Source organism: Cinclus cinclus, chromosome 1 (genome assembly GCF_963662255.1).
Source record: "Cinclus cinclus chromosome 1, bCinCin1.1, whole genome shotgun sequence".
NCBI lineage: Eukaryota > Metazoa > Chordata > Aves > Passeriformes > Cinclidae > Cinclus > Cinclus cinclus.
Window position 1 is genome coordinate 23,986,599 of NC_085046.1, and position 26,827 is coordinate 24,013,425.

Here is a 26,827-nt window from a genome sequence, read left to right on the forward strand (position 1 = left end):
ATTTCAAAACCTATGAACATTCATTCACTAATATAAATTTTGAAAGGTAAGGTCAATTTAATTAATGCAGTATTACCTTCAAGTCAGGATATACTGCAATTTTCTTGACCAGTATACAGCTAAATACAATTAATGAAGGCATATATGTGAAAATAATATATTTTGGTCCTGATAGACGTGTTCTGCCATACATGTGTATTCTTTTTCTTCTGTTTTAATAACCTTTTCTTTAATAACCACCATAAGGACAGATTAGTTTCTTCAATTCCCCATGCAGGTTCTAACCCCCCTCCATCAATACTGTAAAAGATCTAAATTCATCGATAGTTCCTAGAAAATAAACTGCATGCCAAGGTTTTTTAAAGGAAAAAGTGATGGGATGCCAGGAATTCTCATCTTTGAGACTGTTATTTAGTTTTAGCTCTGGCCCCAGTGAATCCATTCCATGAATGGATTCAAAAAATGCTCCAACAAAAGGAGATTTTAAGAAAATCCTGGGATCTGTAAATGTAAGGGGAAGTGAAAGCTAGGGAGGTAGATGCAACATTTTGTGACTCTTATTTTTTGAGACATACACCTTCATGGATAAAATACTCAGGGATACTAATCTAAAAATTAAAATACCTAGGATACCTGAAATGCATGCAAGTGGTTACTTCTCAGTGGTGACTGTACTCCAAGGTTGTACTGTGATTAGGTGCTCATTTGTAAGAAATATAGAATGAGGCTGAATATCAGTATAATTATGTATTATCTTTTCTACCTTTTTTATCCCTGCAAGGTGATAAATCATTCATGAAACAAACTGGAAAAAACCAATTTTCTTTCTAATTTTAGACTTCAGTTCACTCATTTTGAGAGCAAAGGAGAGGCCCAGGAGTGACAAGTGACAGAACTGTGTTGCTTTTCAGCAAACAGAGCCACAAACCACTGTGACACTGACTAGTAAATAAATAAAAGTAACAGATGTTGCACTTCTTCTAAAGGATTTGAACGAAAAGGAAAAATCCTGCAGAGTATCTACTGCAGGTTTGTTTAAGCGAGGAGGGAAAAGCTTACCCAACACAATCAGATCTCGTTTAATGTTACAATTTCATTATAAAATTAAAAAAATAAATTTGAGATTTCTCTAGTCCTAATTCTGTTAATTTTTCAAAGGGTTGCTCCAACAGCAGTTGAACCACTAGTACCCAGAAAATCCAACCCCCAGTCGTACAAGCTCTGTATAGGAGCAGGGCAGTACCACTGTGTGCCTGCACTCCAGCAGTGGGAGCTGCCAGCATAGCCCAGGAACCACACCAAGGAATGGCAGATTGCCTCTGTCCTGAATATTCACACAAATTGTCTTTGTACTGCTTTCAAAGGAGCTTGAGCTCAAGAATGTTACCTGCTCTACTGCAGTGCTGTGCATAATGCTAGGCTCTCCTAATCATGAGGTCTCCTCCAGTTAATGACCTCCCTGTAACATCCCCTCAGAAATTATAACATGAGGGAAGTTATATTCAGGCCAGGAATATGTAATCACTCCTCTTAGAGGGCACTGGGAAGAGGATCAAATGCCATCTGCCTTCTTCACATACCACAAAATTAATTCAAAAGCCACATCTAAGACTGGAACTGCAAGGAATTAATTTGTACACTAGGCAAGCTGTACTTCAAATATGGCTTGGGGTCATGCTTAGAATGGAGGTCTCGATGTAGATCCTAGAATCTAAAAGCATATGCCATTTAAAAACTGGCAATTTCAAATAATGGTTTCCTCTACATAAAATTGAGCAAAATCTGCAAGAACTGCACATGATCAAATCTCAGATGTTATTAGTCCTGCTGAAATCAGAACAGAATCATGTATACAAAATTAAGCATGGGTGAAACTATCTGCAGTATAACTTAACATTCAGAGCTGTCATTCTTGAGAAAGAAAAACTACATCAAATGCAATTAAGAAAAAAAAAATACTCATCAAGGTTTTAAGACAAATATACTGCTGAAGCAGCAAAATGGTTGGAGCAAGTTAACGTGCAGATTTCTTAACACCGAACAACACAGTGTCTGATTCAGTCTGCTGTCTATGAAATACATAGTGGAAAATATTGTCCATTTTCCCTTTTGAACTGCTGCTCAATTAATAATTAGTGCTTTTAAACATTTGAATAGCTAACTCTGAAAAATACAGTTTTGTCATTGTTACACTCTTAAGAATTAAATTCAAAAAACTGCTAACTAAAATAAAGCCTATCAATAAACACAAGTAATGAACAAGGGAATATTTGATGAAAAATAATTGGAAAAAGCCCAAAACCAATCAAACCAAAAACCCCAACCAAAACAAAAACAAACAATCCAAAAAACCCCACAACTGCTTATTAACTGAACACTTTAATCTAGTCTGACCCATATCTAGGTTGAATGCTACAAAGTTATGATTCAGGTATTCTTCGAGTACAGTTGTGTACAAAGGTTTTTTTGCTCTGTATTATGAATAAAACTTTAATATGAATAGAAATTAACTATTCAAAAACAAGGGGGAACTTGTTGACAGTTCTGAACCTTACACTCTAAACCAAAATACGTATTTTTGAACTTTTGAAAACAAATACCTCAATGATGGTTGGCTTGCCCACATTTTCTACAGTTGGTGAGCCATATAGCACTCCATCACTGTATGGTGTCCTTTGTATGTAGCGTAGCCATCCAGGTCTGTCAGGGTAACCCATTAAATTGGTATTAAATGTTATTGGATCATTACTTATTTCACCTAGATAAAAGAAATTATATTAGAATATTTACAAGAAAATGCTAAATGCTTTGATTTTAATTTTTCAACTAGGAAGTCTTATTCTGCTTGCACTTGCTTTCTGAACCTTTCTAAAAAGGGGAAAAAAAACCCCAAACAATTAAAATTTGCTAACCTTTCCCATATCAGAAATAAGTGAACTATCACTTAGCACTTATACGTATTAAAAAATTCGTACCTGGAAAGTGTTAACCAACTGCAGACATAATGTGCAGGTACTTCCTAGAGTCTTGACTGAGAACTCATGTTCAGTAACTAGCATGTCTGATTTTTAGAGCTCAGTTCCACCTCAAATTGAAGTATCTAACCTCCTTACAGACAAAAGCACAAATGTTTCAGTCCTTTAATTCCCCGTCCCAACATACTTTTATTTATGTTTTAATGATGGATCCAGGTGCTCAATGTACTGTAAAGAGTGCCTGTGTAATCAATAATGCCTGAAAGCTTCTGTTAGCATTAGGATACACATACAGGTCTCTGGCACCAAAAGCCTGGCAGTCATTTTAATGTAAAGAACAAATTAATTCAAAAATAGGATCAGACATTCCTGTGAACTGGAACCACTGATGGTTAGTAAATACAGTGGTCCAGCTGAAATCTGCAAAAGCCCCTCAAGTCAAACCAGTACATCAGTTCTTGTGGTTCTTATTAATACTCTTATAAATGTCTGGATTTTACTCCAGTTTATTTTAGCTTTTGTAAATTAAATCAGGCCAGTACACTACCAAATCCTCACCACCAAGGCAGTGTCCAGCTGAGGCACAGAACTCAAGCCAAATCCATTCTGAACCTGCACACACCTCTGCCCTGCATTCCAAATTGGCTTTGAGAGGGCAAAAGCATTGTAGGACAAGTGATGAAAGATGATAACAGCCAGACTGGCACAGGGAGCAGAAACGAAGCCTGGTGAAGAATGAACAGCTCTCATCTCCTCCAGAGAGGGACAAAGAGACTGAGATGTGTTGCCTGAGAGTAACTACTATTCAGGTACACATTTACACATTTGGTTGAGTAAAATGAACCAGAATCAGACCAAACCACTACTTGGGTGTAACAAAACCTCCCTCACAATTCTCTCAGGATGTTCCAGTAATCTAATCTACTGCAGTCAGAATCACAGAATTCAGAATTACGGAATATTCTGAGTTGGAAGACCCACAAGCATCATGGAGTCCAACTCTTAAGTGAATGGCACATACAGACCTTGAACCCCCAATCCGGTATCCTGCTCTAAACAAATTCCCAGCACCACAAATGATTTAGTGAAAATTCTGAAAGCCACCTGTGAGACATTCTGGTTTGCCCTTCCTTCATCAAGGTAGGCCATGGTCCAGCTCAGCAGACAAAAAAAGAAGTACCACGACAACACCTGACCTCACAGTGAATTTCTGGCATAATCACAATTGTCTGTGGGAACAGTAATCTCAACAAGATCTGAAACCAGATTCCCATTACCTTGGAATCATATGAATGTCAAGAGGCTGCCGCTGTAAGACAACCATCATTAGTAAAATTTCCAAGCTCCTTCCACCTATGTATCAAAAACTGAGAGAAAACTGGAACAGAGGCAAACTTCACTCTGCCAGTCACCATGACATAAATGAAGATTCAGGTATCCATGACCGGAAAAAACACACATTTTACAAAGAGAAGAAATTTTAAAAACATTTAGGTTTACTCACATTTACTTAGAATTTAACCAATGCTAACAGAAGCTTATTTTTTCTTTAAAGTGAATCTTAGTAATAGTATTCTAAAATCAATTTAAAAGATTATTAATGAAACAGGCTTTGATTATGCATGCACTGTACATAGGTTTTTCCTATTATTATACAAAAGTAGTCATATTTATATAAGCTGGATACATTTATTCCTTTTCATTGTTGATAAGCATGTGTGGCTGAATGCTCTCTCTTCTTCCACCCCTACCAGATTGCTTACACATATTCTAACCTGTAGTGACCAGGTTTTAGCTTTACCATATGGCAAAACCATACTTAGGAAATCACAGCTCCTTCTCTAAAACTAATCTGTTTGCTAACATTAAACTGTTCCTAAATACACGAAGAAGGCTGAAGCCAAATGACTGTTTTTCAAAATGAAAGAAAACAGTATTATGAAGTCTCATATTTGATTTAATCTTCTACTTTGTCTTATATTTACTACATGCTTTCAAATTGCTCCTTCATATAGTCTGATACATACTATATACAGACATATGTCTGAAACAGTGACCAGAGAAATAGCATTTTTAACAAACATAATTAATACATTTCCACAATTTCATATTTAATGCTAAAGTGAAGGAACACTTTTTAATATCAGATATATAGTGTTACTACACCTTCCCAAATTAAGTACATTTTTTCACAATATACAATTACATGCATCTTTTCACAAACAATCACAAACTAGAATATTTCAGAAGCATAGGACTACACATTTCATTTCATTTTGAGATATTTCAATAGAAACTAAAACCTGTCTTGTTTATCTAATATGCTGAACCACAAGGTATGCTAAATAGACTTTAATTTTTTATACCAACATTTTCTCTGTATTTGCATATAATACGGAAGATCTTAGCATCTCATACCAGGCTTTGGGTAAGGAGGAAATTCCCCCTTAAAGTACTCTCTCTCCAAAACATGAACAAACAGAACTCCAGCAGAAGGGTATACATTCCGATCAGAGTGCACCTTAGACAGAATTGTGTACACTGAAAAGCAGAAGGAGAGATAAGAGACAGAAAAAAGGCAAAAATGAGACATGCTCTAGGTAACTTCATGCATTTCAACAGCAATGAGGACATCTGGGAGAAGGAAAGCAACAAATATTAGACACCTGTTAATAAGATTTTTAAAAGGTTACATAGATTTAAGAACAGAACATAGAGCAAACCCTCTTTGCCAAACAGGATCCTTTCCAAGACTGCAATAAACAAAACTATCTATGTCAAGATTTCAAAAGTTGTATAAGCTCTTTATTTTTATTGTAATTTTAAAAAATGAGGAAGGCTATTGTAATTTTATAGTTGCTTTATTTGTAATGTTACATTAATAAAAGTACATTAAATTAATTATACAATCACATTTTCCTGATATTTTACACAAAAAAGCGACAGAGGAATACAGAGCAACCTTACCAATCAACAGTTCTCATTACCCACTGAACAGAAACAGCAGATTTTTCAGTTCTTGTGCAGCAATTCACTTCAGCTCATTTTTATGAGTTATTAAAGCTAGACTTTCTCAGACCACCAGGGCTCAAACATCTCAAACTTTGGTTAGAGAGCTCTTTACTGAAGATGTTGGGCTTGTATCAAAGGATAAAACAAAAGGACAAGGTTATATATAGGCCAGTCAGGTGAAACTACTTCCAAACAAAAAAAAAGTGAAGCCACGTTTAACAGGACTGAGGATCAAAAACCTCAATAAAATTCAGAACAATCAGCATATGTAAAAGCAGTAAGGTGTTTTTATTTAGTACAAAACCCATTGACAAGGGCATAGGTTTTTAGGTAGATACATTTGATGCAGAACTACATATACATTTTAATGAATTAGTAGAATGAAGAAATCATTACAATAAATTAGATGGATAAGAAGCCCCTTTATCAACAAGTTTTAAAATGTAAGTATAAACAGAGAATACTGATTTAATAGGTGTTTCTCATGGTGTCTTAAGATTGACTGTAGCTTGCATTACTAATTTTATTACTACTGAATTTTAATTTAATGCCCTGAAAGAATTGATCATTGCTAATGGATTTTGTCAGTGAGATGAAGATTACAAAAGCAGTAGATAAAGACGCTAAGCCACAATAACCACACACAGCTACCAGCCTTGCTTGCCAAATTGGAAAAAACTTCATGAGGAATCACATCTCCAAAAACAAGTTATAGGCCATACATCATGGAGGTACTGGGAAGACAGACTCCAAAACTTCAGAGTCACTATAGCAAACTCATAAGAACAAACTTGTAGGTCCCAGAGGTGCTAATTTCAACATTCGGATCAATAAGCAGGACACATTTGAAATGTGGATAAAACGCTCATAATTTTTTAATGCTGGTGTAATTTTTTAATCCTGGTATAATTTCTCCAGCCTTATAATTATACCAGCTTTCTTACTTGAGATCTGCTTAAAAAGGCAACACTAATTAGGCATTCATCATAGGCATTCCAGCCCTCGCACCACGTACTGTGAGTGGAATCTCACCTAATTTTAGATGCCTACAAAATCAACATCCACCACTAAGTTAAGCCAGGCTCCTTTTATAGTCAGTGGGGAAGAAACAGATGCTTCTAGGGGTTGATTGATTTAATTTCTCCTGTAAAATGAGTTGAATCGTGTCCTAGATTCCAGGCTTGGAGAGAGGAGAGCGCAGAGAGGAGAGAGCAGAGAGGAGAGAGCAGAGAGGAGAGAGCAGAGAGGAGAGAGTAGACATCTGAACTGTAGACCTCCACATTTAGTTACATACTCTTCACGTTTAATGTTGCAGAATGTATAGCTCTGGATATACTACTGATCACATTTCACAACATTTGCCTTTTCCCATATTTATAAACCACATTTAACACAATACTGAACACAGCACTTTTCTAATAATTTTATCTTAGTGACAAAATTAAAATGATCCTGAAATTTGAATTGTTACAATTGTGTGGTTAATTACAGTTACTGTAATTTTCATTATGTAGACTTGTGTACAGTAAGATCATTGATTTATTTACTTAAAATTAGTAAATTATTATTCAAAAAACCTCTGCGCTCAATTCTGTGGATGAGATGTAAACAGCACAAGGAAGTCAACTAATTTCCTTTAAAATATTTTCAAGAAAAGCTAAAAAAGTAACATTTATAGAACAGAAGAGCTGACAAAAATATGGTGGCTGGCTGAAAGTGCATCAAATAGCTAGAAAAGTTAATTTTTCCATTTTTCATGCTTTTCCTCTACAATGAAAATCCATTTCAAACAGGAAGAACAGTGAAAAAGTAATGTGTATTTTTTTCTCTGTAAGCAACTCTTTCAGTAAGAAACAAGCATAACAGAATCAACAGTTACTGAAAAACCCCACATAACACTTATTTTGTCTGCTATAGGAAATCTATTACCACCACTAAATGCCTGCTCATTCCTAGCAATGAGACATACCCTTCTGCTGAAACAAGAGTGCCAGTAGGGATTTGAGGAAGATATAAAACACTGATCTTGTTGGTGGAAGTCTAGAAATATCTCGGAAGAAAAAAAAAAAACCCAGAAACCTGTTTTATCTTGTAATGACAAACACATCGTAATGACACAAGTATGGTGATTAAGAACTCAAAAGTTCTTGCCCTCCTTGTCAGAGATGCCCCCCTTTTCCCCTAAGAAGTTTCTTCAAAACCAGAAAGAAAATGATGAGTCCTCAGTCCACTACAGCTATCACTAGTGTGATAATGAAACAAGTGGAATTATGAAACAAGTGAAATGCTACTTTTTGTACAAGCTTTTAAACCCATGATCATTTTCCCTAGACTGGAGATGAATGTGTAATTATCATCTTGGGTGATCTAGGGACGAAACTGAATATACTTAACAAATAGATACTAATCTAATACAGCAGAATGCCAGCTGTGAACTGTCTGGGCAAATTCCCTGTGGTAGATAAAAGTCTCAGGGAATGTGAAAAGCTTCTGTAAAACTAACCATGGGAAATTAGAAATCTTCATTACTTAGGATCATATCACATCCCTGCTAGAATCAGCTACCTTGACATCACTGCTTTCCTTTCTGGTTTCCAGATGGTTTGGAGGACTTTCTGTAGATCCAAAGATCTCCTTATAGGAGATCTTGAACACAGGCACAGCCAGGAATTCAGACAGTATTTTATCAGCCTGCAACCCAGAGCCTGTTACCAGAAACAGAACCTCCCCATCTCTAGAAATTTCAGAAGTTTCACCATGTTGGTTGCAGCCTGTATGTTGATGATCCTCAGGAAATAATTCACCTGGAAGTTGCTTTTTTTTTTCTAGAAATTTCAATTGGTCCTCTCCCCACTGATATTCAGCAGATGGAGCACAAACCCAGAAATAACTTGTTCTGGAGGCCAGTTCAGGTTGCCTGCCTAGATGAGCAATCAGTGCAAAGCTTCTTCACAGTATTTGACGTGTACTTGCATAAATGACAGTAAAATAGTCTTTTTACATTCAGGTGTGAGAAGACTTTTAAAAATTGTTACAGAGAAGTTATTGTATTAAGCAAACTGCAGAGGTATCTTCAAGCAACCAGCCACGGTAAGAAAACGTGCAACATTAGGTGTAAACAGCCATTATTTCAAGCAAAGCTACAGGAACAGGAAAAATCAGGGAAGACTAACAAGAACACACGGGTCTGTGAATATTTGAAGACTGAAGAAATGTAAAGTTTTCCAAGTTACTTACCTTAAAATAGCACCCTACTCCTAAATCAAGGACATGACTGGAAAAGCAAGAGTAATATTAAAAGCAGGTTTGCTTGAACCAACAGGGTATTTAAACTTACAACCTAAACTCACCATTCTTCTGAACAGCCTTTATTCTGCTGATAACATAACTGTGGGCTCGCTTAGTCGTCCAGTTAACAGTTCCATTATTGCCATCAGCAGAGCTTAGCAAAAAAGCTTTTCAGAATAAAACAAATGCAAAAAAATTAGTCAGATCAACAGACTTCCACAAACAATCTGATCAGATGGGATCAGACATCTTCTACACCATGTTTTGGTTTTAAAATTTAGGAACCACAGGTGAAAAACCAGAGATGCTTGGTTTGGATATATAAATATAATAATCTTTCTGAAAATCACCTTTTTGGCATCCATTTTTCCAAATAAGCTAAGTTCACACTAAATGCTTAAACCTCTGCAGACGCTTTTGCTCACATAATTGTACTGATAACAAAGATGAAGAAGAGCATTCTCTAATAAATATAGTTGAACTGGCAAAACCTCAGATACAGCCAGAAATATATAAAGTGGCTTTCACTGAAATAGTATATTTTGGTCAAAGTAGGAAAAGTAATATAAGCAAGCTTTGCTTTTATAATGATGCTTATATAAAGACACATGGGGCTGATTGCCTTGCAGGCATAACCAGTAATCAATTTTGAAAAAAAGAATCCATTAAAAATGGCTGCCTACATCCCACACAACTAGAACACAGCCAGAAATCAGCTGGATACATGCAGCTGAAGGTGGAAGTTTTAAATGCAATGAGGAGCAAATGATTACTGGAGACAGAAAGCAGCTGTGGAGCTGACAGAAAGATTCCATCTCACCAGCAGGAGAGGTGCCCAAGAAAGCTCCCTCCTCACTTCCCACTTTTGGTTCCAGTTCTGCTGTGATGAATAATAGGTAATACCAGCTGTACAGTTACATGCCAGCTGTGAGTGGAGAGGGAAGGAACTGCAGTCAGATGCTAGGAAAGGGAAAGTGGCTATAATGAGTAGGTATTTTAATTTTGAAATAATTTGGGAGTGAGAACTCGTGTCAAACCCTGGATCAAAGATGTTTTTGGATTAGCATCTTAATGTCCTTGCAAAAAAGGCAATACCAGAAGCATCACAGAGCAGTAGTTGTGTACAGATGCACCAGTCTGCATGAAGAAATGAACACTTACGGGAAAACATGCACAGTACATGAAAGTAGCTTTAACATCTGTGGTAACTTCTGACCTGTTACACCAGGCAGCTATTAAATTAGTGACAAGACATTCTCCAAACAGAATTCAGGATATCAAACAGATCGGGCTTAACCAGTAATAAAGATACACCACGCTCAATCTATGCATGTAAGACAGATATTGATTATTGATAATTTACAGAAAACAACTAAAACAGAATTGAGGATGAAGTGTAATTAAAAATTGCATTTTTAATGCACTTTTAATTTTGTATCTTTATTAAATGTAATAATTACCATATCTTTATTAAATGTAATAATTACCATACCATCACAATAACATTTCTAGCATCTTTTTCCCTGCTGAACTGATCTGCATATATTGCAAGTCTTAATTGAATAACATCCTAGGGACCATGAAATTTAGTACTGCACAGGATTTTGTGTACATCTTAGTAACTCTTGAAAAACTCAAGAAATTCCTGAAAAATTAAAATTAATTTTTTTCCATTATTCCAGCAGGATGAACTGAGCAATCAGAGGCTTGTCAGCTACAAACCAGCACCAGTACCAGACAAAACAATTAACATAAGATTAGATTAGTGAATTATTAAATGGAGAATAGTATTAGATTTATCACAGTTCTTGTCAAAACTATTGTACTTATCACAATCCTTATTTAATCCTTATTAAGGATTTAATGCATCTTTTTAGACACTTTTGGTGAGCCCACAAGTTTTTCTTGATAAAGACAGCAATAATGATGTTACCCTTAGCTATACATCTTATCACCTAACACTTCGATTGAAAAAGTAGATACTAAATAATTTTAGCATATTTAAATGAAATTTAAAATAAAAAAAAAAAAAGAAAAAAGAAAGACAAGTTCCACAATGTGTTTTTCAATATAAATGAAAGTGTCTTTGATTTGGGTTCCAAGTTTGGCTGTGTGGATTGAAGAAGTCACCTGTCTACCTCTCCATGCTATGCTGCATTTCCCGGGGAACTGGAAAAGCAACCAGTATGCCTGCTTTCAGATCATAGAGTTGATAGTGTGATGTTTTAATATGTATCATCATTGATTTGATTTCAAATTACAGATGTGAAAAGCAAGAGAACAGGGCTGCTAAAAAGTTAATTTGTTTTATGAGCTTTCTAGTGGGTCTCTCACAGTTTTGGCCTTAGCCTCATGTAACTGGGGTTGCAGGAAGAGAGGCAGGATAAGAGATGGAAATGGGGAGGGAGACAAAAATTATTTGTATATATCAAATATACTGATAGAATTTGCAGGTAAAAACAAAGGCTAGGAGATTGACAAATAATAAAGATGACAGAACAGTCTGCATTGTCTGGTAAAATGGTGATCAGAGATGTGCAGCTCAATAGAGTAAGATGTAACTGCACACCAGGAACAAAGAGAGCAGCATGCAAACACACTGTGAGCACACAATTCAGGGATGCTCAGCTTAGGTAACAACCTAGAGATGTACGTCAGCTTGAACAGAGCCTTCACCAGAACACTGGCTAGAGCAGCTGACACATAAACAGCAACATCAAGGAGGAACAGGCAGACTTTATTTTTGTACTTGACACAGATATGATCACTGTTCAAATGCTCTGTCTAGCAGAGCCTTCAAGAAGCAACTGACAACACAAGGAAGGCTCTGGGAAGATCTGAATATGATTAAGGGATGACAAAAGAGACCTTATACTACAGAATGCAGGGACTCAAACTATGCATTTTATCAAAGAGACAGTTTAGAATTAAATTTAATCAGCCTTGTACTCACGATGAAAAAAATATTAATAGTGTCAGGCTTTTCAGTCTGTTACACATGTTGCCACAGTTGCTGGAGAACCCACCACTGCCTTCAACAGCAGGAGCAAATCATAGCTCTGTGCCTGAGACTTGAACATACCCAGGTAAAGTATATCAGTTTTTCCTTCTTTCTCCAACTGTGTTTTCTTTTAACTATTCTTTAATTATAATTGTGTTGGTTATAAATAAAAACCACAATTATATTAATTTAGATGTTTTTTCCCTTTTTAAAGTATATTTGCATAACATTTAACAAGTGAATATTTAACGGAGAGGATACCCACAACAATTTCTGACCACGTAACAATCAGAAAAGGACCCAAGTATCATGGATCAACTTCACCTTCTCCATTCCTTTACTGCACTCTGACCTCCACACAGCATCCTGCACCTCTACCTATCCTCTTGTTCCTTCTCAGAAGCAGGATCTCAAGCCCATCACTCCCAGTATTAACGCAGCACACAGATCCAGCTCTCAAACTCCACCGCTACCCCTCTCTCCTACACCTCCACCTTCCCCTGAGACCTGACAGAAACACATGCTTGTTACTTTGAAGCCACAGACCAAGGCCTCGGGCCATGCTTACACTGCCCCTTACTCTCTTAAGGCACAACCCTGCTTCAAAAAGCTACTCTTGCACTTCTCTACTGCATATCCCATCTGGCTCAGTCCTCCTTCCTGCATTCTGAGCTGGAAGTGCAGATCCATACACAGCACATTTTTCTGAAGGACTACTGAGAACCACACAGCAGAACAGTTAGAAACTGACAATAGAAGTTGAAGTGAAACATGTGAAGAGAGAACCATCTGCAAGGTGCTTTCTGCCACAGCTGAAATCAGAGTTTGTAGCCAGTCATTTACTGAGGATCCACTGGTGCCTGCACTGGATACTTGCCCAGTTGGTCACATCACCCATTAAAGGAGGCAGAAGTTGCAGCACCCACATACTCTTCCTCCTCTTCCAACTTCCATGCACTGTCCTCTTGCCTACTTTGTAGTACATAGCAGAAATTCACTACTAATTTAAGGGGATTCTCCCAGCGGAAATCCACCCTGAGACTGGGTGTTTTCTAACCCTCTTAAACAACAGCTACCATGTAAGAAACAGGAATTGTGTTAGTTCTCCATTGCATATTGCTCAGGTCCCCCCACATTCCATTTATTCAAACTCTTTAAAAGCCCAAATCAACCCCAGAAATGTTTCTCAGCTCTATTCTTACTCAACTTTGTTCAGTAGACAATGGTTTTCTATATGTTCCTGTGCTATCCACTGATTACTGTAATATCTAAACATCCATCCCAAATCATTCAAGTAAAGTAACTGAATAGAGCATTAGTCAGTCTCACTGTTAAACTTCAGCATTTGCATTCATGGGAATGCTACAAATTAATTACTGGGAGAACAAAACCCTCATGATTTATTAACAGTAGCATTTACCCACCATCATTCTCCCTCCTACTGCAGGACGGACAAGAGAACCAAATTAGGTTAGCATTTCCATGAAGGTCAGGCCCATGGTATAACCAAGGGGTATGACCAGGCCATGTGGTGGCCTGCTATTCCAGGATGTCTCCTACACTTCTATCATCTTTTGATATGAACTATCAGGGCATCCCTGCAATTGCATTCCAAATTTCTGAGGTGGCAATTATTCTGAAAGGCTAAGGAATTCAGAAAAGTCATTGATTTCAATATGCTAAGATTCCTGTCTGTGCAGCAGGTTGTTTCTTTCATTTTCATAGCTTGGACTGTCACTAAAATAACCTACATTTAAAAGGCATTTTGGCTATTTGTGTTGCGACTGCAACAACATTTAGATACAGATTCAAATTCCTATGGAAGTAATCAAAACTAGCAACTCTCTTCTTTCCTCTAGAAGTCTGCCAAGGAAGGCACTCTACACTGATAGCGACTACTTTAAATTTATCACTCTCTATTCAGGAAGAATTCAAAAGCTCTTCAGATGCTGAAAAAAACCCAGATACTCTTGTCTAGGTTTTAAATATTTTTTTCTTAGTTTGATTGGAAATAATCTTTCTTCTAAAAAAGGGGATTTTACTTCAGTGGCTGCAATTCCTGAAGTACTTTAATGACATTCTAACCAAATATAAAAACATTAAGGAGCAAAAATAAGCCTCTCTATGCACTGAACAGTTACATCTCCTTTTACAAGGCTGGCTTTTTATTGTCTGGCTTTAGGACCTGTTAGATGTCTCCATGTACTGCCTATAAATACAGTGTTTCTGTAATGAAAAGCATATTAATGGAATGGCTACTTTTTTCCCTCCTGTAATTACTTGTTCGAGTAAGTACCTATTGACAGTGGATTGTATGTATTGACCTGGCTCAGATTAGCAGTACAGGCAGCATCTTCATAGGCAGACAGATCTCCAGAGGCTCTCTGAAGGAAACCTGTTTCTCTGCCCTTATGATGGCACACACAACGGGAAAAAGAGCAGGTATGCTGTGGTGTCAGTCTGAAAACACCAGACCATCTGAGAAATGTTCTGCCTCCTTGCACAGGGTGTGGCTTAGCAGAGGAGCGCTGCCGACAGCACTTTTGCTGTCAACAGCAGGACAAGTGCAGGGATCTGGTTCAGCCTCCTGGATCTCCACCCCAGCCAGTGATTTCACAGCTGTTTTAAATGGGCATGTCTGCAGCCCTGCTCAAAGGAGGCTCTCCCAGCACATTCTTCATCACCTACTACACACCAGTGGAAACTATCCCACACCAGTTCTGGGCAGTACATACATTTCAGTGAACTGTTTTCGTGGGTTGACTGGTTTTGAGCCAGATGACCCAATCCACAGTATCAGTGTACAAGTCATTCACCACCAAGGTAAGCAGCAAATAATCCCTAGCTGTGCAAGGGCTGGAAAATGCTTTCTGGCAGCAGTGCAGCCTTATGACAAATTAATGTGACCACATAACCACAGCTTGCAAAGTGAGAATTAATGAGCTTCTTCCCCATTTTGACCCCTTTCTAGGGAAAGAAGAGTACAATTACATTGCCCTACAACTCCTTATTCCTGGGATGAAACAGGAGTTCCAGGGACAACACGGGCACTGACAACTAACTCTAAGTGCAGAAATACAGAACAAAATCACTGGCCACAGTCACTCAATGTTTTGATAACCACTCTCTCTGCAGATACACAATATGGGGGCAATTCACTGCACTGCCAAACTAATGTGACAGACAGCTAGTGTAATTTAGCAAACTTCTTGGAAGTCTATTACTGTAACTTTTTGTTGTGTCCCCTGCCCAGTTGTTGTTGGGCAGGGGAAAGTTCCAAGGTTTGTGAGCCCTGGCCTTTCAGGCACTAAGCTTCATGGTTTCTCACAGAAACCTGCAGTTTCCAGCTGGCATAAAAAGATGGGGAGAGCAGCTCAGACTTTTTCCACAGGCTTTATTATTGTCCATGAAGGGGTCAGGCTACAAATCCAAAGATGGGGGATCACACATGTAATTTTATAGGGTTTGGGGGGGATCACAAGTAAACCAGTGGAAAACAGGGTTAACACATTTTGGCCAACTACATTATCTTTCTTTCTTTGGGACAAGCAATTATAAAGAACCAAACCTAACCAATAATATTCTAAAAAAATAAGAAGAGCTTACATTTTTCTAACATGAGTCATTCTAAGCAAGTAGTTTTTCTTATCTCAAAGGAGGTTCCAGGGGGCCGTCGCATGGCTGTCCACAGAGGGATTCATCTCCTCTACGTGTTACTATAAAGCTAGAGTCCAAGAACACCTAACTAGTTTCTAGTAGAAATGCTTAATTCTCTATGTCACTTCTTACAGCGAAGTCCATGTTTTCCTAGAAGTGAAGCATCATCAGCTTGCATTTGAGAGTCAATACTTTCAATCTGAGTACTATACTAGATCCCTAGGAGCAACTGAAATCATTCTTTTAACCTTCAAATTCTTAATTCTCACGGAAACCCCTGGATTTTGAAATAATGCTTTGCCTCAAGGAGGATAGGGAGAAGAGGCAGACAACGCTTCTGACTTCTAATAGCAGCTATCCTCCTTCAGAAAGCCTTTCTCACAGATTTTTAAGAGATGCAAAAAGCATAAGTCAACTTTCTTCTGTAGATCAAGTGCTACAACACAAATGGAAACAACTAATCCATATTAGTTGACGAGGATAAAATAAATCTATTTACAAGCCCCATACTACTTCTCACGTGCCATTTTGTCTGTAAGGTGTCTTTTGCCTCGTTAAGTAATGCTGCAGTACTGTAGAGATTGCTTAAGATCAGGATTCAAAAGAATGGATTTTCATGCTGGGCAATGGCTCATCTTGGAGCCAGCAGATGAGGTTGGAAGTTCTTTACTTAGGGAGAATAGAGGGGAGCGCAGGTGAGCTCCTCGGACAGTTTCGTTCAGATCAGGAACAAACCACAGATGTCCACCTTGCCGAAGAATAAATTTTACATCGATATCTCTTAAAGGAATCTAAGTGAACTGAAGTTCCTGCCTCCTTTTCTACATCAGTTTTAAACCATGAATTCTTTGATTTTCGCCAATGAAATCTTATTGAACCAACCTTGCAAAGGTCTAAGTGGAAAAGTTATCATGAAAAAACCTTAAGACCTCTTCCTTTACCATGTAGCCTGGAAAGGACTTGTGGATTAAGCTCATAAGTCAGTTTCTAGAAGTTCATTTAGTTGACCTTTTTAAAATACATTATTTCAGTTGATACTGCAAGCTTATTCTAAATTATCCTAGTTCTTGCTTAGTTGCTATCCCACAATCACTCATAGAGGGAAAGGTGGAAGAGGTAGGAAAAATTTCAATGTAAGGGGAAATCAGTGTCTTGCATCTAACAAATGAGCTTTTATCCTCACATTGAACAACTTTACACTTAAGTTCTTACCACATCTTTAATACATCCTGTGCCTCATTTCAATTCTGCTGCCAATAACTTATGACAAGTATGGTCAGAAGTAAAAGAAGTACTAGAAGGGCACCTAGATACTATTCAAGAGTATACAGAGCAAACTGCTTGCAGATTACACACCACTGACCTCTCAGAACTCAAAATAACCAAAATAGACTTCTTGCTGTTAACTCACTCTTGGTGTAGCAAGTGTCACAAAGGCAGTGGCTGGGCTGCCATTAAGTGTTAGCTGTGTGATGTATTTCACTGTGAAGAACCTTGTGGGTGAAAAACCTGCCTACCACATGGAAGCTATTAGTTAGCTTTTAGGGACCAGGATCTAGACTTTTTCTGAATTCCTAATTCTGCCCGGGTTGGACTAAGCGGTCAAGATGGGAAACAAGGGAGGAGAGGGGCAACACAAAAGACACCCCCGTACTCACAACAGCCCCTCCCTCGCGCCGGGCAGCAGATCGAGGGAGCTGAGGAGCGCGGCGGGCCCGGCCCAGTCCCGGGAAGCGGAGCCTCCCGCGCCATCCAGCGGCTCTGAGCCAGGCCTGGCTCCCGGCCCCCCCGGCAGTCCCGCTCCGGCCTGACCCTCCGTGCCGGGAGGGGCTGTGGCGGTCCCGGGGCGGGGGAGGGCAGGCCGCCATCCCCGCGCCGCCTGCGGAGCGTCCCGCGGGAGCCGCCGGAGCCGCGGCACGGGGGGACGCCGGGACAGCCCGGCCTCCGCACTGACAGGGGCCACGGAGCAGCGGGAACGGGGCGCGCAGCGAGCCGCAGCCGGAGGGCGAGGCGGGAGGGCGGTTCCGCCGGGAGGGGACGCGAAGCCCGAGCAGAGCGGGCACCGCGGCGCAGGCCGGCCGCTGCCGGCGGGGCCCGCCACCGCTCGCCGCGGGGAGACGCGCCGTGACCGACCTGTCAGCAGAAGCGTGGTGAGGGCACTGTGCGGCCACGGCCCCGCCGCGCAGCACCGCATCGCTCCCCGCTCCTCCGCCTGCTGCTGCCGACACCACCGCCGCCGCATCCTCTATGCCGCCAAGTACCGCTACTCCCGCCGCCGCCGCCTCGCCCCGCGGCGGCCGCAGCATCCTCCCCTTCCCGCCCCGCTCCTCCCCGCCTCGCCCCGCCCCGGCGGCCGTCTCCAGGCAGCACGGCCAGGAATGTCGGGCACGGCGGGAGGAGACTCTCGGCGCCATGGCGGGGGCGATTTCGGGGAGCCGAGCCGCTCGGTGCGAGCACCGCGGGACGCGGTTCCCCTCAGGGCGGGGGCTGCCCGGCCCTACCTTGCCCTGACTTGCCCCGCGGTGCAGATGTGGCGGGGCGAGGCCGTGGTGCCCCGAGTGGAGAGGGCAGGGTCAGCGGCTGAGGTGCCTCACCCAGCCCAGCCTAGTCCCGCGCCCTCCCTTGGAGACCCGCCGGAGGAGCGTGGCATCCCACACCTCGCAGACCTGCCTGGTGCACAGGGTGTGCTGTGCTCTTGAAAACATGGTAGCGAAAGCCCTTGTAACAGCAGCTTTCTGAACACCTTACCCCATCAGACTGGTGGGGGATTAGCAGAGGGTCAGGAAGCATCTCTCGTATAAGGAGATTGCAGGAACTGGGCCTCTTTAGACTGGAGAAGACTGAGAGGGGATCTCATCAATGCATAAAAATATCTCGAAGGTAGGTGCCAAAAGGATGGTGCCAGGCTCTTTTCAGTGGTGCCCAGTGACAGGATAAGGAGCAATGGCCAGAAATTAAAACGCAAGAAGTTTTACCTCACCGCAAGCAAGAACTTTACACTGAGGGCAGCAGAGCCCTGGAACAGGCTGCACAGGGAGGTTATGGACTTTCCCTCTCTGGAGATGTTCAAAATCCAACTGGACACATTCCTCTGTGACCTGCTCTAGGTGACTTTGCCTTGGCAGGGGGTTGGACTGAATGATCTCCAGAGGTCTCTTCCAATATTAACAATTCTGTGATTCTGTGACACCAGCAGTAGGGCAGGACAGGACAAACCTTGCAGGCTTGCCGGGTGCACACAGCTGTGGTGTGCTTTAGGGGGACATCACAGCAAAAGCCCTTGCAACTGCAGTTTTCTGAACACCTTGCCCTATTTTAAGCCTATATCCTTACTCCACACCAAGCTGTTTTGTTTTTTCCAGTGTTCAGCAGCTGTTCCTGCAGCTGGTGGAGCTGTGAGTGGGGTGTCTGGAAGAGCTGGTCAGGTTCCCAGCTCCAGGCTCACCTGTGCGTGGAGGCTTGCATTCAATTTCCTGTGTTTCCAGGTCTGACCATTTTTTTCATGCCGTCTCACTTCCACTGTCTACATTATGCTTTTTGGGCTCTTTACTGATTTTTAACTGTCATTTAATGTCTGTGTCATAGCCCAAAAGCTATGGCAGTATTTGCTGAGCTGTGAAAGCAAATCTCCCTGTGGAGGATGAAGGAATATTGTCAAATGTACTTCTTGGCACTGGTGATGTATTTTGAGAGTAGGTGTATTTGTATGTCATATGTAACTGCTTAAGACACAGTGCTATGTAAACACTGCATTTTCTTTCGGGGAGCTACTCTCTCTCAGCTTTCTGAATGACTCATATAAGAGTAGTCCGTGTACTAGAACTACATATTCCACAACAAAAGCCCCATCTCAACAAATAGATCAGTTTTTACTTTTATTTTCTCATTCTAGTGGACTATCATGTTTGCTATATGAAAATTTCACTGTCTTCCATTATCCATGAAAATAGCCTTTCTTCATTTTGCATAGAGAATTCTGATTTCTCATGAAATTTCATAAGCATTTCCGCTCTAGCAAGCCAAATGTATCTGCAAAAAAGTGATAATAATTGTATGCTTTTGAGATTTGGAAAAAAGAAATATGATCTGTCTTACTCAAATTATTTTGACCTCACTGAACTCTTTATAAGCTGGGGAAGAACGAAAAACTGTAGAAGACTTTGCCCTATCCAGCTTTAGTCTTGTTACAGCTCTAAATTTCCATTAATCCATCTCATGAAGGGGAACTTTACATAGCAAGAGGCTCTTCAATATAAATATTCTGCCTGATATTAAGATATAAAATACTCTGGTGTTTTAGCCAGTGAGCTCATTCTCCTCTATAAAGGACTTTTTCCTTCTCATTCCACAGAGACTTTCAGAATATATTTAAATTTTAATTTGACTACAAAGGTATTTAAAAGCAGAAATTGCACTTCTTCCCTTACCTGTGCCAAGAAGTACTCTTCTGTTTCATGTCACTTCATGATTTTGAGTAGGCCTATTTCCTCTCTGAAATTAATGTTTTTTTGCTCATTCCCTTATGTAAGTATAGAATGCCATACAGAGGCAGCTGTGCCGTAGGAATCTCAGATAGCCAGCTCACCCTATGATGGAAATGTTTAGACTAACAAGTCTATGTAATACTGGTAGCTTTCCAACAATAATTTTTATGCTAGTGAAGTGTCTTATTTTTGTAAACGTGTACTGTCATCAGCTTATTAATTACCATTTTCTTTCTAAGTATTGCATGCTGAAATGTTACACACTATAAAACAGTCAACATCATTTTAAGGTAGTAGCAGCACTGTAATAGTGTTTAGTGCTTTGCCAGCTCTGCATAGAAAGAAGGCTCCATTTATCCAAAACATGTTTGTGAGATGTCCTGCCTGAGAAGAAAAGGTTATGTGTCATGGACATGGAAAGAAGTGCCACAAAAGCCTGCCTTGTCCCACTGCTTCCTCCCTGGCAGCACTTGTGTGTGGGTGGGTATCTCTGTCTTTTTTGTTAATTGTATCTTGAGGCTGGCATTCCAAAGCACACATCACTGACCCAGCCCTGCAAGACACTGACTCACCTGAGAAACTTCGGCTAATGTAGTGCACTTAAAATCCTACCATTACATTCCTAAAATGAAGTGATATGGACAAAACAACATGTTTAAATCAGCCACCAGTGAATTGATATTGATTAGAAATACTCCCTCGGTAAGTATTTCTTTCTCCTGTAATTTAACAGGCTGCCTATATTGAAACTAATTAAAAGGGAACAGTGATGAGACATTTTTGCAGAAATTGTTCTGTGTTCCCTATTTACTGCATTTACTTTGGCAAGGAGAAGAGCTGGCTTCTAGCACTACAGTAGTTTTTAGCTAAAACTTTTTAATTCCAGAGTATAAACCCCTCATTTTTCAGGCGTGCAAAGCTGGCAATTACTCTTTCCCCATGAATTCTGAAGACTTTAAAGGTTTGTTTTGTTGTTCAGACACATTAGGAGGCTGATTTCATGCAGAAGAAATATAACCTAATCCATTTGCCTCTTTCTTTTAGTGCACAGATTCTTCCAGCTTGATCTTTATAGGTACGGAATGCTTGCAAGTGTTTGGTGTTTCTGGAGATCAGCCCACCTAAACATAAGAAGAAAGGGCAGTCTTATTTTTTTTCCCTTCCTTTTTTTTTTAGGCGCTCTTGTGAGAAAAATATTTTGCTATTGTTGTATAGTTTTCAATAAGGTTAGCAACTACTATACCAAGTCATTATGTAAAACATAAACAGAACTGCAATTCTTGTTCCAGTTTGCAAGTCCTGAGGAGTTTATAATACTACCTTTTATTACATTCCAAGGATTCTTATTTCTTTTGTGCTTCTGTCCTTCTAATGTTTATTGGAAGCCTTTTGACATGTTCATGTAGTAATTTGTGACTACAGTACATTATTTGTTTTCATGTAGTGTTTAACTGTTTTATATGCAGCACTGCTACAGGATACTATATACAACAAAAAATTATTTAAAAATTAGGGGGTTAAGGATTTTGGTATTATGTCTACTGCACCCAACAGATGCTTATTGAAACAAAGCACATTATTCAAAACTTCCAGAGTTTAAGAGATCTATGAACAATGTTTTTAGGTGATTTAGCCCATGTATTTTATCTTTTACTAGAATTTTAAAGTGTAAAGAGGAGCTAAAAAGATCAAATTATATAATGTAGTAGTTATCTCTAGAATCTGGCATATATTTTGGAAAATATTATGTGTTCAGAGAAAGAAGGTTATAAATCTCCAAATATAGGAGTGATAAACAGGAACAAATTTAAAATGAAAGAACTTGGAAGAAACAAGAAGCGCACTGTAAGTTAAAATAGCCCACAAGTGACTTCAGTTTGCTGAAGCAGCACTTGTATAGCCAGCAGCCCTGTTTGACAGTAACTTTGACCTTATTTTAGAGGTTATAATTTCATGTCTATGTAGTTCTTGTGGCTTTTAAGACATGCTCTACTGCACCTAAAATATTGGCTCTTGTCAACATTATAGCAAGCTTTTTACACCTTTGTATGTACAAATAGCCCATATTTGCCCCTCTCTCCATCTTCATGGCACTGTCAGGTAGCAATGAGTAAAATAATATTGAGGTGTGCATTTCTTTTATGAAAAGCTTCAATTTCAAACATTTGCTGCTGCATGCTCACTGATGACTCATGCAATAGTTAAAAAAAAATATTGACTGTGGTTTCCATCACAATTTTTCTGTGGTCAAAGCTTTTAGAGAACATGTTGGTTTAAAGAATTAATATTGCTAGCTGGGATTCAAATTGCTATTCTAGAAAAATACAAAAACAGCTAGACAGTGGTAAGTTTGATTTTTCTTTCCTTGCTCTGTATTGGGAAAACCTGCATCCTGTAAAATGGCACAGAGAATAAATACTGTACATATGATGATTTATCATAGGGAGAAAAACAGTACCAGAAGCATCATCTGAAGCTCCTAAAATATCAGTAATACTCAGATTAGCAGGCTTTTTAGTCCAGTATAAGTAGGACAAAATTAGTGTTTTCCTCATTTTTTCTTTGAGCCCCATCATTCCTAAACTGCTAGGCTTTGAGTTGGCTTAATTTCTTGAAAATTCTCCATAGAAAATTTAGTTTGATGACTATTAGTCAAAATTTATGAAATAATTATTGTTTCTTCATTGCTAAACAATTCTTACAAAAATTCCTTGTTTCAGCCTTTTTTGTAATCCTCGGCAAGATGAATCTTCCCCATATGGGAAGGTAAGAGTAAATTCAAAAGCATTTGTGAAATACAATTATTGTAGTTAATGGCTGAAAAATGAGAACTTCTAAATTCTGCTAACATGTGTCTTAGCTAAGCTATGCACCTTTTGTAGATAATGTAACTAAGTTCCTCTATACTTCAGAGGTCTTCTGTGTGGAAACAGGATGCTATTTATAGTTTGAATTCACTCTCTTTTTTTTTGCTTTCTTTTTAATGGAGCATTGGCCCTGGAATGCAGCTGCATGATGATACACTCCCTGGCTACACAGAAATAGCTCAAAAAGAATTATTAGAGAAAACAATGGGCTAGATGAGCACATTGGCAAATGCAGACTGAGTAAATCCTAATCTCTGGCAAAAATGTCCATCTCTTCTCCCTTGACCAAATAATTTCTTACAAAATTTTCTGGAAAGGGCTGGCATTATCCTAGAACCAGTTTTTGTAGTGAAAACGACTTACTATTTGTGAATTGTAACTAGACTGAAAGTTGCATGTTCTCGTACATCGTCATAGGTGAGACTGTGTATATCTGTGAACTTAAATCTTCTATCATGTTTGGTGCAATAAATCAGTGGTGTTTGGGAGAAATAGTTCCCATGTCAAGATGGAATCTATGAATAATTTGGGGAATGGAACACGCCTAGCAGGAGCTCTTGCAAATGCCAAACCTCGGATGTCAGTATCATGTTGGCCAGGTTACATAACACATAGATCCAGCTTCGTTAGGGATTCTCAGCCCAAAGAAGGGGAAACATGGGCCAACACTGAACAATCTGTAGTTCCTTCCAAGGGAGTAGTCAACACCCAGAGCTTAAGGCAACGTCTTTGATAAAAACAAGTTAATCATACATCCTAAATGATGAATAAAGGAGGGTGTTGGATTTTTACTTAGAGTAAGCTCTTGCCAAGAGTGTGGGAGTTGCCGAAACACCTCAAAGGAGCAGAGCAAAAGTTTGTGACAGGTGTGTTACATGCAGATTTAAGAAAACAGTTTGATGAAAAATAGAATATTTTCAGCCTGAAGGCATGAAATTTGAAAGTGATGTTAGGAGGAAGGCCAAGGTTCACACAAAACAAAGAGCAAGTTTTCTCTCTGTTCCAGAACAAGCTTTGCTTGGAGGAACAGTGAAATACTTGTATGTTTTCTTTTAAATAAGTGTCATGTACTCTCCAATGTGTTTGTGTGATATTACCTTATATGGAGAAATCCAGGCTGAAAGTGGCTCTTTGAGGGTTGCAGTTAAGAAAGACTAAAAGTATAAAGAGCCTGCCACAGAGTACAATAATCATATTTAAAGCCAGGAGAACATGGAGGCTGGAAGGGTAGAATGCAGCTGTAGTTTCAGGATGGTTGAATGTGCTTCTGTCTAAACTGGGATCTGAAGGCGTGCCTTATCTAAACGCATCAGAACTAGTCCTGAGTAGTGTGGAGCTCATACAGAGGATCTTAGCCTAGTTTTGTGTCTTATATAGATGTGGTTTTGTGAGGTGTGTATTGACTGAAGGAAGCAAACATTAACACTTTTTCCCCAGATAATAACTACCAAAGGAGACAGATGTTTTCAGTTTTCAGAAAAAATGCCACATATAAACAAGGTTGTGCTCAGGTGGCTGTTGTTGAGCTACCATGTCTTCACACATGGACTGCTTATGTCTTCTGGCAAGTAAGATATGTTTTGTTTAGGAAAAGCTAATCCTGTATCAATGTGTTGTGGTGTTGTTTGGCTTTCAAATTAACTAACTAGTAGTTGCCAAATGTCTCAGTTTATGAAATATTACAGATCCTGAGGAGGAAAATGTAATAGAGAGTTACTGAATTGCAGTGTTTTATCTGGAGAGGTGGAGGACCAACTAGCTAAAGGCAGGTGAGCAGAGAAAATAATCCGGGAAGGAACAGCCTAGACAGGGTCTTGCTCTTTGCGATGCTCATTGACTTCAGAAGGAATTGAGAATTTGGCACTCTGGAAAATTAGATAATTTTAAATTTGGGTGCCCATAGAGTTGATACATTAGTCTTTTTCCGAGCATTCATGTTTCAAGATTTTCACTTACAGGTCTTGGACAGGTTTTTAGTTTTCTCTGGGTAAGGTTTCTCTATCTGATGATAGTAAATCACGTGAATGTTAAAATATCCAGGCAGATGAAGAGTATAGTTATTGCAGTAGACTGTAAACAATGCCTTTATCTAATGAATGAAGATGGGCAGTACTACTGTGAGCTGGGAATGCTGTTAAATGTAATCATAGGGAGGTGGAGAAGGGGTAATGTAGAAATCAGAAGTCCTCTGAGCCTCAACTTTAGAAGGTATGCAGGACTGAAAATTTGGCAAAGCATTCCTTAATTGTCAGATTTCTGAGTCTAGTCCTTTCTGTACATCCTGCTGGCATGTTCTGCTTCAGATCAGTAGGATTCAAAATTCTTCTTTTCAGCTTCTTCTGCAGTAGGAGAAGGAATGTGATTTCTGACTTCTTCTAGGTTTGCTCCTCTGTCGTGTGGGAATGAACTACAGCTTTCTGGCAGCCCACTGTTTTTTGCCTTCATGCAAAGTGTTTGGATTATGTGAATCTATATTATTATACACCATTTTTTCTGGATTTTTTTAAAAGCAAAAAGCTGAGTATTTTAAATTCTTACAAACACGTCAGGTTAATGAATTTGACCATGAAACATCATTAGTACCTCATAGTTCTGGTTTCACAAGTTTTGCAGAAAATAAGCTCCATAATATTTCCTCAGGTTTTTATAAGACTTTTTTAAGCATTCACATATTCTCTTCCAAAAAATCCTATCTGTCTTTTGATTTGAAGTAGTTGGAAAGAGATGGAATTTAAGTACAGCATTATTACAGATTTTTAAGTCAAATTGTGGTTGTGATCTGTCATTTCCATGGTTTTTGCATTGCTGGCAAATCTGCATTTTAAATGTAATTGAGTTTCATTGCTCTGACGTGTTTTTCTGCAGAATGAAAAATCTTCATCTGTGCCATTTTGTCCTGCAAAGCAAATTCTATGCCAAATACAGACTATACATATAAAACTCCTTGATTTAATATTATGGATTGTATCTGCTGACATTCTGAAAGTTTTAATGTTTTAACCAGAGTCAGACCTCCATTTGCCCCAGCAGCTCTGAATTATTTTGAAGATTTGTTTCAGGTCTTTGTTTAGCATGTTTGTATCTTCCTATTTAATCTGATTATAACTTTTATCTTTAAATCTCTCAGTTGCTTTTCTTCAAATGTGTAAAATGCAACCTTAGTCTATGCATACAGTTTTACTACAGACAATTTTACAGGTTTAAAATAATCTTCCAATTTTTAATTATGGGTCCTTTGTCAGTCTCTTGCTGGGAAGAGTGATTTATATGCCCAGAATGATGGCAGGAGGGATGAGTCCCCAGGTTTTGGGGGTTAGCCTGAGTTGTTTGTAACTTTCATCCTTTCTATGATATATTCCCATTCTGTATCTTCTTGTATGTTGTCACTCTGGTTAGTTAGACCTAAAAGGGGGAACTAAGTGAAGAAAAGTCTCGGGCACCTTGTATATGCCAAGACAAAAGTGTTTATTTACCTTACTGAAGGTGACAGTTCTGTTTATCTTCAGGAGAAAAGATTTTAACCAGCAGACTTGCAATAGCTTT

General features: G+C 39.2%; 1 protein-coding gene across 2 annotated transcripts in view; it reads right to left on the bottom strand.

The window, feature by feature from the left end:
* Nucleotides 1-18,175, bottom strand: part of SGCE (sarcoglycan epsilon) — a 30,602-nt gene extending 12,427 nt beyond the window's left edge. The window contains exons 1-4 of one of the 2 annotated variants that reach the window (XM_062495027.1): nucleotides 18,067-18,175; nucleotides 9,338-9,442; nucleotides 5,394-5,516; nucleotides 2,601-2,758 (exon numbers count right to left, since the gene is read on the bottom strand). In XM_062495027.1, coding sequence (XP_062351011.1) covers nucleotides 2,601-2,758; nucleotides 5,394-5,516; nucleotides 9,338-9,442; nucleotides 18,067-18,175 — 495 coding nt within the window. Of the gene's footprint in view, nucleotides 1-2,600; nucleotides 2,759-5,393; nucleotides 5,517-9,337; nucleotides 9,443-18,066 lie in introns of those variants that run through there. The other variant, XM_062495036.1, reaches the window with a different exon arrangement.
* Between the last annotated feature and the right edge of the window lie 8,652 nt (nucleotides 18,176-26,827).